Source organism: Nycticebus coucang, chromosome 17, assembly GCF_027406575.1.
Source record: "Nycticebus coucang isolate mNycCou1 chromosome 17, mNycCou1.pri, whole genome shotgun sequence".
NCBI lineage: Eukaryota > Metazoa > Chordata > Mammalia > Primates > Lorisidae > Nycticebus > Nycticebus coucang.
Genome location: NC_069796.1, coordinates 89,185,045 through 89,202,849, shown reverse-complemented (window position 1 = coordinate 89,202,849; position 17,805 = coordinate 89,185,045). Strand labels below are relative to the sequence as shown.

The window sequence follows — 17,805 nt, the reverse complement described above, 5'->3', positions numbered from 1 at the left end:
TGAGCACTACAGTTTGCAGAGTTTTGGTGTTAAGAGTGTGTGTGGGGGGATGCACCTTTGGCTCACTGAGTGGGGCCCCGCCAACACTGCAACAACAACAACAACAACAAAGAGTGTGCGTGGCCCTCTGGAAGGGGCACCTGGGCTGTCCGTGCACTGACAGGTCACAGGTCACACCACAATCTGGAGGTCTTTCTCTTCTGTAGAATGGGATGACTGATAAGTCCAGGTCGATGATGAGGCTTTAACGAATTAATACGTGCGAGCGCAAAGGCAGGCCCGCAGAAGGCTCAGCGAATCCGCAGGTGCGCGCGTACAGGCAGGAATAAAACAAGACAGAAGGACCCTGTTTTCCAGAGGGGGCGAGGAGCCCCGCCGGCAGCGCACAGATCAGCCCAGAGTGGAGGGTCGCGGGGGGTCCACCAGAGGGCGCCCTGGAGCGTGAGAACCACGCAGGGGCTGGGGCATGCAAAGGACTTCCGTATCCACGATGACATCATGCTAAGGAAAGCCAGGAGTGCTTTTCTATTAAGGAAGAAACCCACGTAAATCCCAGGCTCCCCAGGTGGAGCGCAGGACCCAGGGGTTCGGTCCCCCGCCCCTTTCCCCGGGAACCTCTGCTGTCCTCAGGCGCCCCTGCTCGGGGAGCTGCAGCCCTTGCGCGCCTCCCTGCAGGGCTCGTTAACTGGAAAGTTTCTAACAAGCGTTTTATAAGCTGCCTAACGGGTCCCTGGTCGCACCGAGGGACTTCTGAGCCTGAAAGTCCGCTTGGGTGAGTCCCTCCCCAGCCCATGGGCGCTCGGCCCGAAGCCAGGGGTTCCTTGCATCTCCCAGGAGCAGCTCCCAGGAGCCCCACGAGGCGCCCCCTGGCTCAGGGCAGCGCCGCTGTCCTCAGCGCTGAAGCAGGAGCTGCCTTTTCTGCTGAGCCTTCCCTCTGGCCTCCTTCCGCCCCACTTGGTTCTCAATCCCGCCTCCCTCCCGCCCTTCTCCCCACGGTGGCCTGTTTAATGGGTCAAACCCTCCCAGGGGTGGTCTGAGGATGGGGAAGGCGTGGCATGTTCCTTGGTTTCCCAAAATTTAATTGAATGGAAATACTGTGTCCTGGATAGAGGCAGAGAAGGTGCTACAGGAGTTGGGGTGGTGGCATCGTCCATCTGGGGCTCAGGCAGGCTTTCTGGAGAAGGGGGCTCCCTCTGCAAGCTGCTCCCAGACCTATCTCATCTGTGCCCTGGAGGCCTCCTGTGCTTGGGTGCCCTTGAAGTTTCACCCTGGAAACTGCCAAGGCCTCCCATGAAAACTGGGGGCTTAAACAGTTTCTCACAGTTTGGAGGCTTGAAGGCTAAATTCAAGGTGCCCTTAGGGTTGGTTTCTTCTGAGGCTGCTCCTCAGCTTGCAGGCCACTCTCTCTGTGGTGTCTCTCTGTGTTCAAATTTCCACTTTTGTTAATCTAAAGACACAATCAGGTTGGATTAGGGCTCATCCTGATTGCCTCACTTTAAACAAATCACCTTTTTATTTATATTTACTTATTTATTTTTGAGACAGAGTCTCAGTTTGTCGCCCCTGGTTGAGTGCTGTGGCCTCACAACTCCAGCAACCTCAGACTTTAGGGCTCAAGCGATTCTCCTGCCTCAGCCTCCCAAGTAGCTGGGACTACAGTGCCTGCCACAACCCCCAGCTGCTTTTTTAGAGGTGGGGGTCTCGCTCTAGCTCAGGCTGGTCTCCGACTGGTGGGCTCAGGCGATCCACCTGCCTCAGCCTCCCAGAGTGCTGGGATTACAGGCAAATCATCTTTTTAAAGGTGATTAGATTAAATGCCTTGTCCCCAAGTACCATCACATTCTGAAGTACTGCGGGTTGAGACTTTAACAGTTTTGTGGGGATACAATTCAGACGGTAACAATGTCTTTCAGTCCTCAGGTCTCCACTTTAGCAAAGGGCAAAGTCCAATCTCCAAAGGGAGATTCTGGAGGTTTTCACTGGTAGAACCATCCCATGTCACTTCATGCAAGAAATGATCTTCCTATGCATCCAGGAGAAGAATCTTTGCCAGTCTTTGCCAGTTTGGAAACCCATTTGAAGGTAGTATCAGCACTGCACAGGCCTGGGGTACCACGGGGACTTGGGCCCTGAGCATGGAGTTTGGGGACTGGATTTGTGTTCAACCACTCCCGTCTCTGAGCCCATTTTCACATCCACAAGATGAGAGAGTGAATGAGATGATCTCAAAGGTCCCTACTGGCTCTAAACTCTCTGGTTTCCTGGCACTGACATTTGTCCTATTTCTAACATCTGTGGTGAATATCTTGCTCCTCATCGGAAGGTGTTAAGGTGAAGATAAAGAGCTCATTTGCTGGGCTTCCCTGTAGCATAGATGGAGAAGGTGGTATGTGACATGTGGCAAGTACCCACTCCTGGCACTGACACCCAGAGCCCCGGGCCTGAGCTATGTCAGGAGTTCACAACTGTCTGGCATTAGTCAAACTCACCTGCTCTGGGGTGGGGCAGACCTGGTCATGGTCTCGGAACTGCATGGTATCCTAGAAGACAGGGTCTGGGCTACTGGGCTCAGCTCATTCCTGTTAGGACAGAGACTGGGCAAGTTTCAAGAAAGGTCTATCTTGGCTCGGTGCCCATAGCATAGTTGTTATGGCGCTGGCCACATACATTGAGGCTGGCGGGTTTGAATCCAGCCCGGACCAGTTAACAACAATGACAACTGCAACAAAAAATAGCACTGTGGTGGGTACCTGTAGTCCCAGCTACTTGGGAGGTTGAGGCAAGAGAATCACTTAAGCCCAAGAGTTGGAGCTTGCTGTGAGCTGTGACATCACAGCACTCTACAGAGGGTGACATAGTGTGACTCTGTCTCAGAAAAAAAAAGAAAAGTCTGTCTCATTATTTGAGTCAGCCTTTAAAGACAATAACCAAGGCAAAGACCAAAAGTGCAGGTGGTGTAAATTGTCATTGTGTCCTGGAAGGGGCCTCAGTGGTTGCTTTGTCAAATGCCCACAGCATCCCCCATCTCTGATTTTCCCAAGTAGAGAAGGAAGGAGAGGACCTCCCGCTGCTCCAGTCTCAGGAAGGCAAGTGCGGGGCGGGGGACGTGGGGGGGGGGCGGCTTCCTTACCGGGTTTTATCTAAAACCTCTTTCCTGATCACCAGACTCCAGGCCCTGATGTAAAAAACATTGGTATGGGCTTCAGGCATAATAGGGCTAATCAGGTGGCTCAGTTTATTTCTGCTCAGGAATGGCCTGCCATGGCCCTTTTCTTATCTTTAAATGTATTCATTTCATTAAATTTGTTTATTTATTCTGTTATGTGCACAGATCACGTGTTTCCCTTCCCCCAGCATTTCTGGGAGCAAATGTGGCTGGCCTCAAGCCTCCATCTCACTCATTTCTCCCTCTTCCTTTGTCTTGTGCCTTTCAGCTCATCCACCTTGCTGCCCACCACCGGGAACACTAATGTCCTGGTCCCCTCGCCACTCTTGGGGGGAGATTCTTGGGGCTGTGTGCCCAGGTGAGAGCTTGCTGGGTCTGGGCTATCTTCCCCTCACTGCCTGCTATGAAGCCCCAATTTCTCAATCCCCATAGGATTACACCTGCGATGCATCTTACAAGGGTATATGTGAAACTTAGTAAATGTGGAATGTAAATGTCTTAGCAAAATAACTAAGAAAATGCCAGGAAGGCTATGTTAACTAGTGTGATGAAAATGTGTCAAACGGTCTATGAACCAAGTGTATGGTGCCCCATGATCATATTATTGTATACAGCTATGATTTAAAAAAAAAAAAAAAAAAAAAAAGAAGCGCCAACTTACACTCATTTTTCCAAACTCGGCTTTCCTTCCTTCCTATCTGACTGTTGGGGCTTTGCCCACTGCCCACACGCTCCAAACCTCGGCTGCCTGGCCACTCTCCCCTCCCCCACCTTTTCCTTCTGGAATGGTCTCCCCAGCCCTGCACCTGATGTGGTTTTAGGCAAAGCCTCTGAACCCTTCGGAACTCGGGGATAGCCACCTCCCACAGACACCTGTTCCCAGCACGTTCTGCCTCTGTGGTTGGGAATGTGAGCTGTCAATGGCAAGGGGGCTGCTCATTTTATTTCATTTTTTAATATGTGGGGTTGTGTGCAGCCCTTAGGGGCTTGCTCAGGACCACACACAGAGCTAAATAAATGGGACTTTTCTGAATGGCCCCAGAGGCAGAAGCTGCTGGGGACAAATTTGCCTGCTCGGAGAGAGGCCCTGATTTGTGCTGCCGGGGTCACCTGGGTAGGTCCCCAGCCTGGGCCAGCTGAGAGCTGCCACAGTTGGTCTTCAGGAGCCAGGTGGTCACAGCAGTACCCCAGCAGACTTGGGGCTGGCGATGTTGTTGGGTAGAGAGGGAAAGCCTCGGACCTTCAGGACAGCCTGTTTCTTTGGGGTTGGGGGGAGGGGGAGTTTCTGTCAGTGTCCCCCGTGCGGCCCATCCAGGCTCCCTCATCTGGCTTTCAAGCTCCTCACAATCGTGGTCCATCCTGCCTGCCTACCTGTGTTTGCCACAGAGCCCATTCCACACAAGTCCCACTATGCCACCCCACCTGGTGCCTTTGCTGGCCACTCATGCGGTCCTGCGCGGACTCTGCTCAGGTTCTGGCGCATCAGCCTTCTGAAGCAGGCACTGTCATCGTCCCATTTACTCAGGAGGGCGCGGGGCACAGAGAAGGCAAAACACCTGCCAAGGGCAGCAGACAGAAAGGGGGGAATGTGGACGCGCCCTGCTCTCCTCCCACCTAACTGTTCTCCAAGGCCCTGGTTACCGCTCCCTGAAAACGTCCCTGGCTATTTCAGACCCACGTGATGACAAAGGTTTCCTTTTGCTAATAACAGCTAAAATAAAACCAAACCCTTATTTCTTTCGTCTACTCTTTCCAATTAAAAGTAGAAAAACCAGGCCTGGATGCTCTCTGGTTCTCTGCCGCCCCTGTGGCCATCTGTCTCCCTGGCGGGGCAGGGTGGTTACAGCTGTTCCCTGAGCTGGTTCCTGGCAGCTGATGTTCCTCCTGGGACTTTGGAGGGTCAGATTATGGGACACAATGTGACTGTGACAGATACGATTCCTGCTCTTAGGGAGCTGTAAGCTTAGTTTCAACAAATAGCATAAACACACACATGGTCATTGCCTCTGCAGGTATAATGACACTTTTCACATCTATAAAAAATTGAGGCTGGGACCAGAGGTGTCACATCTGTAATCCCAGCACTTTGGGAGGCTGAGGTGGGAGGATTGCTTGGGTATAGAAGTTGGAGGCTGGCTCGGCAGTCATAGCTCAGTGTTTAGGGCGCTGACATAAACATACAGTGGGGCTGACAGGTTCGAAACTAGCCTGAGCCTGCTAAACAACAACTACAACAAAAAATAGCTGGCCCTTGTTGCAGGCACCTGTAGTCCCAGCTACTTGGGAGGCTGAGGCAAGAGAATTGCTTAAGCCCAAGAGTTGGAGGTTGCTGTGAGCTGTGACACCACAGTATTCTACCTCTACATAGTGAGACTCTGTCTCAAAAACCAACCAACCAAACAAAACAAAACAAAAAAAAAACCCAGCAGAAGTTAGAGGCTGCAGTGAGCTATGACAGGGCTACTGTATCCTATCCTGAGTGACAGAGCAAGACCCCATCTGTTAAAAAAAAAAAAAAGACCTACCTGATTAGGATGGAGATTCACCACATAAATGCATTGAAATCCTCAGTAAGATGAACTGGCAACTTAAGGGGTCAGAGTATACTAAGTAGTTGGCAAAGGCCAGTGCCTGTGATCATTTTAAACTGTTTACTATAAAAAATTTCAAGCATACATAAAAGTGAAGCACGTATCTTGAACTCCCAGACCCTTGACCAGATTCTTTATTCTTTCCCCCTACGTTCTGACACACATACATATTCGATCATTATATTCTTTTTTTTTGGGTCTCAATGGACCTGTGTGTTTTCTTTTTCTTTCTTTCTTTTTTTTTTTTGTAGAGACAGAGTCTCACTGTACCGCCCTCGGGTAGAGTGCCGTGGTGTCACACAGCTCACAGCAACCTCTAACTCTTGGGTTTACACGATTCTCTTGCCTCAGCCTCCCGAGCAGCTGGGACTACAGGCACCCGCCACAACGCCCGGCTATTTTTTTGTTGTAGTTTGGCCGGGGCTGGGCTTGAACCCACCACCCTCGGCATACGGGGCTGGCGCCCTACTCACTGAGCCACAGGCACCACGATTATATTCTTTTAGTAAATTTTAAGTTTGGAGTTGCACACATTGGGACTAATTCTGAGATTATTTCAACTCTGCTTTCATAAGGAGTTATCATTTAATTAATGGGATTGTGTGCCTGGATGTGAGAAGACCTCTATTTTGATCCAGAATTTACCACATTTCTGAGGGCTACAGGGTGTACAGTAGACATTTGTCAGTTGAATACTTAGCCCTAGTCCAGAGAACAGATTAAAAACATAAAGTCTATGCCAAAAGATGAAAATAAAATGATATAGAAATGTCCCATCAGTGAGCCGGTTAAGGCAAAGGTTGGTGAAACTTGTTTGGGTGATTGTAGTGCAAATTCCTGCCTTCCTGGAAGGGGGTTGGATTAACTCCCCCCTGAATTTGCTTCCAGTCTAAGGGTTCAGTGGTTATTAATAAATAGTTCTGGTTGAAACACTCAGGATAATTATGGGTTGCAGGATAAAAAGTCCTAGAGAAAGCTGCATGGGCCTGGGTTGAATGAGGGATGCTTCCTGGAAGAGGAAACTTTGGGGAAAATTGTATTTGGACAAGGGAAAAAGATAGGATAAAAACAAGGGGGACAACCAGAAAGATATTGAATATCATAGAGCTTAAAATTAATTTGGTAGGTTGGGCACTACCTGAGAGGTATTGGCAAGGAATCACAATGTAATATTATGGTATACTGGCTGGATGTGGTGGCTCACACCGTAATCCCTGCATTTTGGGAGGTTCAGGTGAGAGGACTGCTTGAGGTCAGAAGTTCTAGTCCAACCTGGGCAACACAGTGAGACTCTGACTCTACAAAAAATGAAAAACATTAGCCAGGTGTGGTGGTGGGCACCTGTAGTCCCAGCCATCAGGAGGCTGAGACAGGAGAATCTCTTGAGCCCAGGCATTGGAGGCTGCAGTGAGCTATGATCATACTATTGGGCTCCAGCCTGGGCAACAGAGTGAAATACTGTCTAAAAAGAATTAAAAAAATTATGATACAGGTACACAATGGAAAATGTTGTAGTCCTTTGACTAGGGAAAGTTGTTTCCATTTTTACAAAACCTCAGAGACCCCTCCTCTGGTAATTAAACCTCCAAGGGAAGGGATCTTCCTGCAAAGCTCTTGGTTCATCTCAGCTGCTCCTATAAACAGACTCTCCTGGGCGAAGGTAGGGAGGAAAACTGGGGAGTGAGGGCAAGGGACTGGCTAGCTGAATCCCCATTTCCTCATCTGTAGGGTGATATTTACCACAGAATGTCTTTTGTGAGAATTAAGCTGGGTGGACAAGCAATCTAAATCACCTTCCAGGGTTGGTTCTAAGAGGATATTAGTGTGACCATCCTCTGTCCTTTCTAAAGCTGAAAACTGAACAGACACCTCCCTGGGGTTTCATCCCATATCCAGTTCTGGTCTCTGTTCTCTCTGCCTTCAACAAAGATGATTTTTTTTTTAAAAAATATTTATTTATTTATTTATTTATTTTTTGAGACAGAGCCTCAAGCTGTCACCCTGGGTAGAGTGCTGTGGCATCACAGCTCACGGCAACCTCCAACTCCTGGGCTCAAGCGATTCTCCTATCTCTGCCTCCCAAGTAGCTGGGACTACAGGCGCCAGCCACAATGCCGGGCTAGTTTTTGGTTGCAGCCATCGTTGTTTGGCGGGCCTGGGCTGGATTCAAACTCGCTAGCTCAGGTGTATGTGGCTGGCGCCTTAGCCACTTGAGCCACAGGCACTGAGCCTTTTTTTTTTTTTTTTTTTGCAGTTTCTGGCCAAGGCTGCGTTTGAACCCACCACCTCCAGAATATGGGGCTGGCTCACTGCTCCTTTGAGCCACAGGCGCTGCCCCGAAAATGTTTTTTTTTTTTCCCCCAGAAAAGATAGCTTTATTCTAAATATGTACAAAAGACTGGTATGGAGTTTGGAAAGATGAACACAAATCATATAAATAGCTCAACTTGAAATATTGAAAATAAATTTTCAAATAACACCAAATTCTATCATTGCGTTATAATCTTCCCTGAAAAGGGAAATGGTTTAGTCAATTTTCTGGTTGCAGAAACTGAAGTGATACAGAGTGGCAAATATTGCTAGATGGTACGTATACATCACTCTCGTGTGTGTATTTGCAAGACACCAAATACACAAATAAGCAATTCTCTATGTTGTTCCTATGAATTTCAACCACACGGCATTTTTATTCCTTGAAGAATTCTTTATAAAGTTTTCAGTTACACAGTATGAAGGGTGGGTATTCTTCAAAGAGAATTATATAGGCATATAGGCTTATATTCTTGTATCTTTTCTTTCTTTCTTTCTTTTTTTTTTTTTCCAAGAGAAAGAGTCTTGCTCTGTTGTCCAGGCTTGAGTGCAATCATTGCTCACTGCAACCTCAAACTCTTGGGTTCAAGTGATCTTCCTGTTTCTGCCCCCCAAGTAGCTGGGACTATAGGCACACAACACCATGCTTGACTAATTTTTTTAAAAGTTCATATAATGGATCAGCGCCCGTAGCTCAGTGAGTAGGGTTCTGGCCACATATACTGAGGCCGGCGGGTTTGATCCTGGCCCAGGCCTGCTAAACAACAATGACAACTGCAACCAAAAAATAGCTGGGCGCAGTGGCAGGTGCCTGTAGTCCCAGCTACTTGGGAGGCTGAGGCAAGAGAGTTATCTAAGCCCAAGAATTGGAGGTTGCTGTGAGCTGTGATGCCACAGTACTCTACTGAGAGTGACATAGTGAGACTCTCTCAAAAAAAAATTTTTGTATAATGTTAGAGTCTCATTATGTTGCTCAGGTTGTCTCAATCTCCTGGCTTTAAGCAAACCTCCCACCTCATGGCTGGGGGCCCAGTAGTGCCTAGACCTCAGCCTCCCAAAGTGCTGGTATTATAGTCATGAGCCACAATGCTCAGCCCATAGGCTTATATTCTATGTTCTGAAAGCTTTTCATCTAAGACTCTAGTGTGAGGCTATAACTGGTGTGAGATGTTATATAAACAAGAGACATTTACATATACACATATAGCATACAGCCTGATGCTTGGCATATAATAAGCTCGAATAAATAGGATTAACAAGAAGAGTTAGAAGATTTAGCTCAGGGAGTCCTCTGCTAATAAAATTCCATTTTGGGCTGGGTGCAGTGGCTTATGCCTGTAATCTCAGCACTCTGGGAGGCCAAGATGGGTGGATTGCTTGAGTTCTGGAGTTTGAGTCCAGCCTGAGCAAAAGTGAGACCCCCATCTCTAAAAATATCTGGGCATTGTGGTGGGCACCTGTAGTCCCAGCTACCCAGGAGGCTGAGGCAAGAGGATGCAAAGAGTTTGAACTTGCTTTGAGCTATGATGCCAGAGGACTCTGCCAAGGGTGACTGAGTGAGACTGTGTCTCAAAAAAAAAAAAAAATTCCATTTTTAAATAGAAAGTGACAACAATCCCAATGCCTTATTTCTACACAGTGCTTGAGTTTACAAAGTCCTACCTTCATTCTTAATGTATTTTACAAAATAATCAATGTAAAAAGGTTGGGGGGAAATTTAGGTTATCACTAAAAATTGAGTGCACAGATTTAGAGTTTAAAAAGTTCTGGCTTGGAGCTGCACGGGGACCCGCGATCGGCACCCTCCTGGACCCCGGTAAGACTTGCGCAGGGACCTGCTACCCTGCCCGCCGGACCTCCCCCGCCCTGACCAGGAACTCCTGGAGCCGGACAACCCTGTGTCCTCCCTCCTGTACCCTCCTTTCCTCCACACTGCCTGCTCATCTGGCCAGGGTCTCTGGTAGCTGCGTATACTCCAGAGCCCTCCCTGCCTCTGTGCAGAGCCCTTCTCCTGGCCAGAGACTGCTGGAGCCTTGGGTCTTCTGTGCCAAAGTCACTGGGTGCCAGGCATTCCCAGAACCGTGTGCACCACCCCCTGACCTGTTGCTGGATCCAGGGGTGTCATACTCTGGAGCTGCTCCCGGAACCAGAATTCCCTGGCTGGGGCAGCCCCAGAAGAGCTACACAGGGTCACTCCCTACAAAAATCCAGCAACAATAGAGTGATCCCCCTGGGTCTAATCTCAGAGAGACACCACCCCAACTCTGAGGATGGCCAGAGGCAAAGGTGAAAAACAAGCATGAGACAAAATCAAAGGAAATACTCTGGCAATATGAATAATCAGAATAGATCAACTCCCCCAAGGATCAATGGGGCAGACACAGCACAAGATCCCATGCTGTGGGATAGCTGAGATGTCAGAAATCGAATTCAGAATCTGGATAGCAAATAAGATCGAATTAGAATTCCAAGCAGTAACCCAAAAGATGTCTCAAGAATTCAACGAATTCAAAGACCAAATGACCAAAGATTTTGACATATTGAGACAAGAAGTTGCAGCCCTCAAAGATCTGAGAAACACAGTAGAATCCCTCAGTAATAGAATGGAGCAAGCAGAAGAAAGGATTTCTAACATTGAAGACAAAGCTTTTGAACGCTCCCAAACTCTCAGAGAGGAAGAGAAATGGAGGGCAAAAACAGATCACTTTCTCAGAGAGCTCTGGGATAATTTGAAGAAAAATAATATTCGTCTTATAGGGATCCCTGAAAGCGATGAATTGGCTTCTCAAGGCACAGAGTCTCTTCTCCATGAGATTATGAAAGACAACTTTCCAGACATGCCAAGAGATTCTGAAATTCAGATAGCAGACAGTTTCAGAACTCCAGCATGACTCAACTCAAATAAGACATCTCCCAGACACATCATAATCAATTTAACTAAAGTTAATATGAAGGAAAAAATTCTGAAAGCAGCCAGATGAAAGAAAAGCATAACCTACAAGGGGAAGAATATTAGAATAACTGCAGATCTCTCTGCTGAAACCTTTCAAGCTAGAAGAGGATGGTCATCAACTTTTAATCTAAAACAAAATAACTTTCAACTGAGAATCCTGTACCCAGCTAAACTGAGTTTCATTTATGATGGAGAAATTAAATACTTTTTTTTTTTTTCGCAGTTTTTGGCCAGGGCTGGGTTTGAACCTGCCACCTCTGGCATATGGGGCCGGTGCCCTACCCCTTTGAGCCACAGGCGCCACCCAGAAATTAAATACTTTAACGACATTCACATGTTGAAGAAATTTGCCACAACTAAACTAGCTCTCCAGGATATTCTCAGACCTATCCTTTGTAAAGACCAGTGTAATCCTCCACCACAAAAGTAAACCCACCCAGGAAATTTTGATCAAATTCCAACTTCCACAGTTGCAAAAGTATTAAAAATGTCCACCGGACTTTCAAAAGGCTTATCAATATTCTCAATTAATGTGAATGGTTTAAATTGTCCTCTAAAGAGGTACAGGTTGGCTGACTGGATACAAAAACTCAAGCCAGATATCTTCTGCATACAAGAATCTCATCTTACATTAAAAGACAGATATAGACTCAAGGTGAAGGGATGGTCATCTATACTCCAGGCAAATGGAAAGCAGAAAAAAGCAGGCATTGCAATCCTATTCGCAGATGCAATAGGCTTTAAACTAACCGAAATAAGGAAGGATAAGGATGGACACTTCATATCTGTTAAAGGTAATACTCAATATGATGAGATTTCAATTATTAATATTTATGCACCCAACCAGAACACACCTCAATTTATAAGAGAAACTCTAACAGACATGAGCAACTTGATTTCCTCCAGTTCCATAGTAGTTGGAGATTTTAACACCCCTTTAGCAGTGCTGGATAGATCTTCCAAAAAGAAGCTAAGCAAAGAAATCTTAAATTTAAACTTAACCATTCAACATCTGGACTTAATAGATGTTGAATCTACAGAACATTTCATTCCAACAAAACTGAATACACATTCTTCTCATCAGCCCATGGAACATACTCCAAAATCGACCACATCCTGGGCCACAAATCTAACCTCAGCAAATTTAAAAAAATAGAAATTATCCCTTGCATCTTCTCAGACCATCATGGAATCAAAGTTGAACTCAATAACAACAAGAATCTGCATACCCATACAAGAACATGGAAGGTAAATAACCTTATGCTGGAGGTGGCGCCTGTGGCTCAATCGGTAAGGCGCCAGCCCCATATACCGAGGGTGGTGGGTTCAAACCCGGCCCCGGCTGAATTGCAAACAAAAAATAGCCGGGCGTTGTGGTGGGCGCCTGTAGTCCCAGCTACTTGGGAGGCTGAGGCAAGAGAATCGCTTAAGCCCAGGAGTTGGAGGTTGATGTGAGCTGTAATGCCATGGCACTTTACTAAGGGCCATAAAGTAAGACTCTGTCTCTACAAAAAAAAAAAAAAATAACCTTATGCTGAAGGATAGATGGGTTATAGACGAGATTAAGAAGGAAGTCACCAAATTTTTGGAACAAAACAACAATGAAGACATGAATTACCAGAACTTCTGGGATACTGTAAAAGTAGTCCTAAGAGGGAAATTTATAGCACTGCAAGTCTTCCTCAAGAAAATGGAAAGAGAGGAAGTTAATAACTTAATGGGACATCTCAAGCAACTGGAGAAGGAAGAACATTCCAACCCCAAACCCAGGAGAAGAAAAGAAATAACCAAAATCAGAGCAGAATTAAATGAAATTGAAAACAAAAGAATTATACAACAGATCAATAAATCCAAAAGTTGGTTTTTTGAAAAGGTCAATAAAATAGATAAACCTTTGGCCAACCTAACCAGGAAGAAAAGAGTAAAATCTCTAATTTCATCAATCAGAAATGGTAAAGATGAAATAACAACAGACCCCGCAGAAATTCAAAAACTCCTTAACGAATATTACAAGAAACTTTACTCTTAGAAATATGAAAATCTGAAAGAAATTCACCAACACTTGGAAGTATGCCACCTACCAAGACTTAGCCAGAATGAAGTGGAAATGTTGAACAGGCCCATATCAAGTTCTGTAATAGCATCAACTATACAAAATCTCCCTAAAAAGAAAAGCCCAGGACCAGATGGCTTTACGTCAGAATTCTACCAAACCTTTAAAGAAGAACTAGTACCTATATTACTAAACCTTTTCCAAAATATAGAAAAAGGAGGAATACTACCCAACACATTCTATGAAGCAAACATCACCTTGATCCCTAAACCAGGGAAAGATCCAACAAGAAAAGAAAATTATAGACCAATATCACTAATGAATATTGATGCAAAAATACTCAATAAGATCCTAACAGACAGAATCCAACAACACATCCAAAAAATTATACACCATGACCAAGTGGGATTTATCCAGGCTCTCAAGGCTGGTTCAATATACGTAAATCTATAAATGTAATTCAGCACATAAACAAACTAAAAAATAAGGACCATATGATTCTTTCAATTGACGCAAAAAAAGCTTTTGATAATATCCAGCATCCCTTCATGATCAGAACACTTAAGAGAATTGGTATAGAAGGGACATTTCTTAAACTAATAGAGGCCATCTACAGCAAATCCACAGCCAATATCATTTGGAATGGAGTTAAATTGAAATCATTTCCACTTAGATCAGGAACCAGGCAAGGTTGCCCATTGTCTCTATTGCTCTTTAACATTGTAATGGAAGTTTTAGTCATTGTAATTAGGGAAGAAAAGGTGCTCAAGGGTGTCCACATAGGGTCAGAAGAGATCAAACATTCACTGTTCGCAGATGATATGATCGTATATCTGGTAAACACTAGGGATTCTACTACAAAACTTTTAGAAGTGATCAAGGAATACAGCACTGTCTCAGGCTACAAAATCAACACCCATAAATCTGTAGCCTTTATATATACCAACAATAGCCAAGCTGAAAAATCAGTCAAGGACTCTATTCCTTTCACAGTAGTGCCAAAGAAGATGAAATATTTGGTAGTTTATCTAACAAAGGACGTGAAAGATCTCTATAAAGAGAACTATGAAACTTTAAGAAAAGAAATAGCTGAAGATGTTAACAAATGGAAAAAACATACCATGCTCATGGCTGGGAAAAAACATCGTTAAAACGTCTGTACTACCCAAAGCAATATATAATTTTAATGCAATTCCTATAAAATCTCCATTGTCATATTTTACAGATCTTGAAAAAATAATACTTCATTTTATATGGAATCAGAAAAAACCTCGAATAGCCAAAACATTACTCAGAAATAAAAACAAAGCAGGAGGAATCATGCTATCAGACCTGAGACTGTACTATAAATTGATAGTGATCAAAACAGTATGGTACTGGCACAAAAACAGAGAAGTAGATGTCTGGAACAGAATAGAGAACCAAGAGATGAGTCCAGCTACTTACCATTATTTGATCTTTGACAAGCCAATTAAAAACATTCAGTGGGGAAAAGATTCCCTATCTAACAAATGGTGCTGGGTGAACTGGCTGGCAATCTGTAGAAGACTGAAACTGGACCCACACCTTTCACCATTAACTAAGATAGACTCTCACTGGATTAAAGATTTAAACTTAAGACATGAAACTATAAAAATACTTGAAGAAAGTGCAGGGAAAATTCTTGAAGGGATCAGCCTGGGTGAATATTTTATGAGGAGGACTCCCCAGGCAATTAAAGCATTATCAAAAATACATTACTGGGACCTGATCAAACTAAAAAGCTCTGCACAGCCAAGAACACAGTAAGTAAAGCAAACAGCCCTCAGAATGGGAGAAAATATTTGCAGGTTATACCTCCGATAAAGGTTTAATAACAGAATGCACAGAGAACTGAAACATATTAGCAAGAAAAGAACAAGTAATCCCATCTCAGGGTGAGCAAAGGACTTGAAGAGAAACTTCTCTAAAGAAGACAGACCCATGATCTACAGACACATGAAAAAAGCTCATCATCTTTAATCATCAGAGAAATGCAAATCAAAACTACTTTGAGATATCACCTAACCCCAGTAAGAGTAGCCCACATAACAAAATCCCCAAACCAGAGATGTTGGCGTGGATGTGGAGAAAAGGGCACACTTCTACACTGTTGGTGGGAATGCACACTAATACGTTCCTTCTGGAAGGACATTTGGAGAATACTTAGAGACCTAAAAATAGATTTGCCATTTGATCCTATAATTCCTTTACTAGGTATATACCCAGAAGACCAAAAATCACAATATAACAAAGACATCTGTACCAGAATGTTTATTGCAGCCCAATTCATAATTGCTAAGTCATGGAAGAAGCCCAAGTGCCCATCGACCCACGAATGGACTAGCAAATTGTGGTACACGTATACCATGGAATACTATGCAGCCTTAAAGAAAGATGGAGACTTTACCTTCTTCATGCTTATATGGATGGAGCTGGAACATATTCTTCTTAGCAAAGTATCTCAAGAATGGAAGAAAAAGTATCCAATGTACTCAGCCCTACTATGAAGCTAATTTATAGCTTTCATATGAAGGCTATAAACCAACTATAGCACAAGAATATGGGGAAAGGGCCAAGGGAGGGGAAGGGAGTGGGGAAGTCAGGGTGGAGGGAGGGTAATGGGTGGAGCCACACCTACGGTACATCTTAAAATGGGTACAGGTGAAACCTACTAAATGCAGAATACAAATGTCTACATACGATAACTAAGAAAATGCCATGAAGGCTACATTGAACAGTTTGATGAGAATATTTCATATTGTATATGAAACCAGCACATTGTACCCTTTGATTGCACAAATGTACACAGCTATGATTTAACAATAAAAAAATAAATTAAAAAAAAAGTTCTGGCTCAACACCTGTAGTGCAGTGGTTAGGGCACCAGCCACATAACACAGCCCAGGTTCAAACCCTGCCTGGGCCTGTTAAACAACAATGACAACTGCCATAAAAAAATAGTTGGAGGGGTGGCGCCTGTGGCTCAAGGAGTAGGGCGCCGGTCCCATATGCCGGAGGTGGCGGGTTCAAACCCAGCCCCGGCCAAAAACCACAAAAAAAAAAAAAAAATAGTTGGGTGTTGTGGTCAGTGTCTGTAGTCCCAGCTACTTGGGAGGCTGAAGCAAGAGAATTGCTTAAACACAAGAGTTTGAGGTTGCTGTGAACTGTGCCCCCATGGCACTCTACCAAGGGCAATATAGTGAGACTCTGTCTCCAAAAAAAAAGATCAACGAAAGCTCACAGTTATCATGATCCTCGTTATTAATAAGGAAACCCAAACTGAAGTTGACTGAATTATTAACCTGATGTCCCATAGCCAAGAGCTGGCATTGCCAGCCACCCATTCCCTGGAGTTCAGTGCTGGTTGCCAACCCTGCAGCGGTCCAGCCCCTTCCTCAGGGCCCCTACCACATCCCGGTTCCTTAAGTTGTAAATGAGGGAGTTGAGCATAGGCCTAAGGACTGTGTAGAAGACAGAGACCACCTTGTCATGACTGGGGGCCTGGTGGCACCTAGGCCTCAGGTAGATGAACATGGATGCCCCCCAAAAGAGGCAGACAGCTGTCAGGTGGGAGGAACACGTGACCAGAGCCTTTTTACGGGCCTGAGCAGAGTGAATTTGGAGCATCGTCCCCAGAATGCGAGTATAGGAGGCCATGATGATGGAGGAGGGAAGGAGCAGCATGAAGACACAGCAAGCAAAGAGCAGGGTGTCAAAAAGGGATGTGTTGGGCGGCGCCTGTGGCTCAGTGAGTGTGTTGCTGGCTCCATATACCAAGGGTGACAGGTTCAAACTCGGCCCTGGACAAACTGCAACAAAAAAATAGCCGGGCGTTGTGGCAGGCACCTGTAGTCCCAGCTAGTCAGGAGACTGAGGCAAGAGAATTGCCTAAGCCCAAGAGCTGGAGGTTGTTGTGAGCTGTGACACCAGGGCACTCTACCGAGGGTGATAAAGTGAGACTCTGTCTCTAAAAAAAAAAACAGATGTGTCTGGCAGAAGAAGTGGTTCACCTCCCTCAAGCCACAGTAGGGAAAGGTCATTACCACCACCATCTGGATCATGCCATCTATTATACCAAAAGCCCAAGAGCTCCCCGTAATCCAGATCCAGACCCTCTGGTTCGTGAGGATGGGATAGTGAAGTGGGTGGCTAATGGGCACATAGCGACCATAAGCCATGAGTCCCAGGAAGAGTCCCTCAGATCCTGGGAAAGAGACAAAGAGGCCAATCTGTAGGCCACAACCCACAAAGGAGATGGACTTCCTACCAGACAGGAAGTTGGCCACCATCTTTGGCACAATGGTACAGATCAGCATGAGGTCCATGAGGGAGAGCTGACTGAGGAAGAAGTACATGTGTTGGGGTCCCTTCGTGGTTGCCACTTATGGTGCCGGGACTGGCCAGGTCTCCAGTCCTGGCTTATTTAGGTTCCGGACATGGATCTCTAGGCTACCTTGCTCGGAAACGATTGCTTTTAGGTGCCTGAGGGCTATTTGCTTTAGCAGAAAAGAGAGAGAGAAAGACAGTATTTGCGGGAGTAAAGCAGCCTTAGTAAGAAGAATACATCTTAGCAGTCTTTCATAGAGAGAGATGCCATGCAGGTGTTCTGCAGGCAGGAGAAGCGACAGAGTCAGAGAGGGTCCGTGATAGAATGCGCACTCACGACTGCCTTCTCCTGCAGCTTCTTATAGACCAGCGGTTCTCAACCTGT

General features: G+C 45.5%; 1 protein-coding gene across 1 annotated transcript; it reads right to left on the bottom strand.

Annotated features, from left to right (window-relative positions):
• Positions 1 to 16,448: 16,448 nt before the first annotated feature.
• LOC128568593 (olfactory receptor 2V2-like) lies at positions 16,449 to 17,449 on the bottom strand. Its single transcript, XM_053566233.1, has 2 exons — positions 17,076 to 17,449; positions 16,449 to 16,854 (listed from the first exon to the last, which is right to left on the bottom strand). Exons 1-2 carry the CDS (start codon positions 17,447 to 17,449, stop codon positions 16,449 to 16,451), a joined length of 780 nt encoding a protein of 259 aa, XP_053422208.1.
• Positions 17,450 to 17,805: the final 356 nt, after the last annotated feature.

Bases quoted from the DNA above. Each gene is read 5' to 3' on its own strand.
- LOC128568593 (XM_053566233.1), bottom strand. From the start codon at position 17,449: ATGTACTTCTTCCTCAGTCAGCTCTCCCTCATGGACCTCATGCTGATC. The intron at 16,855-17,075 runs GTTTTTTTTTTT...ATATGGAGCCAG, and splicing joins TTCTTCTGCCAGACACATCT to CAACACACTCACTGAGCCAC.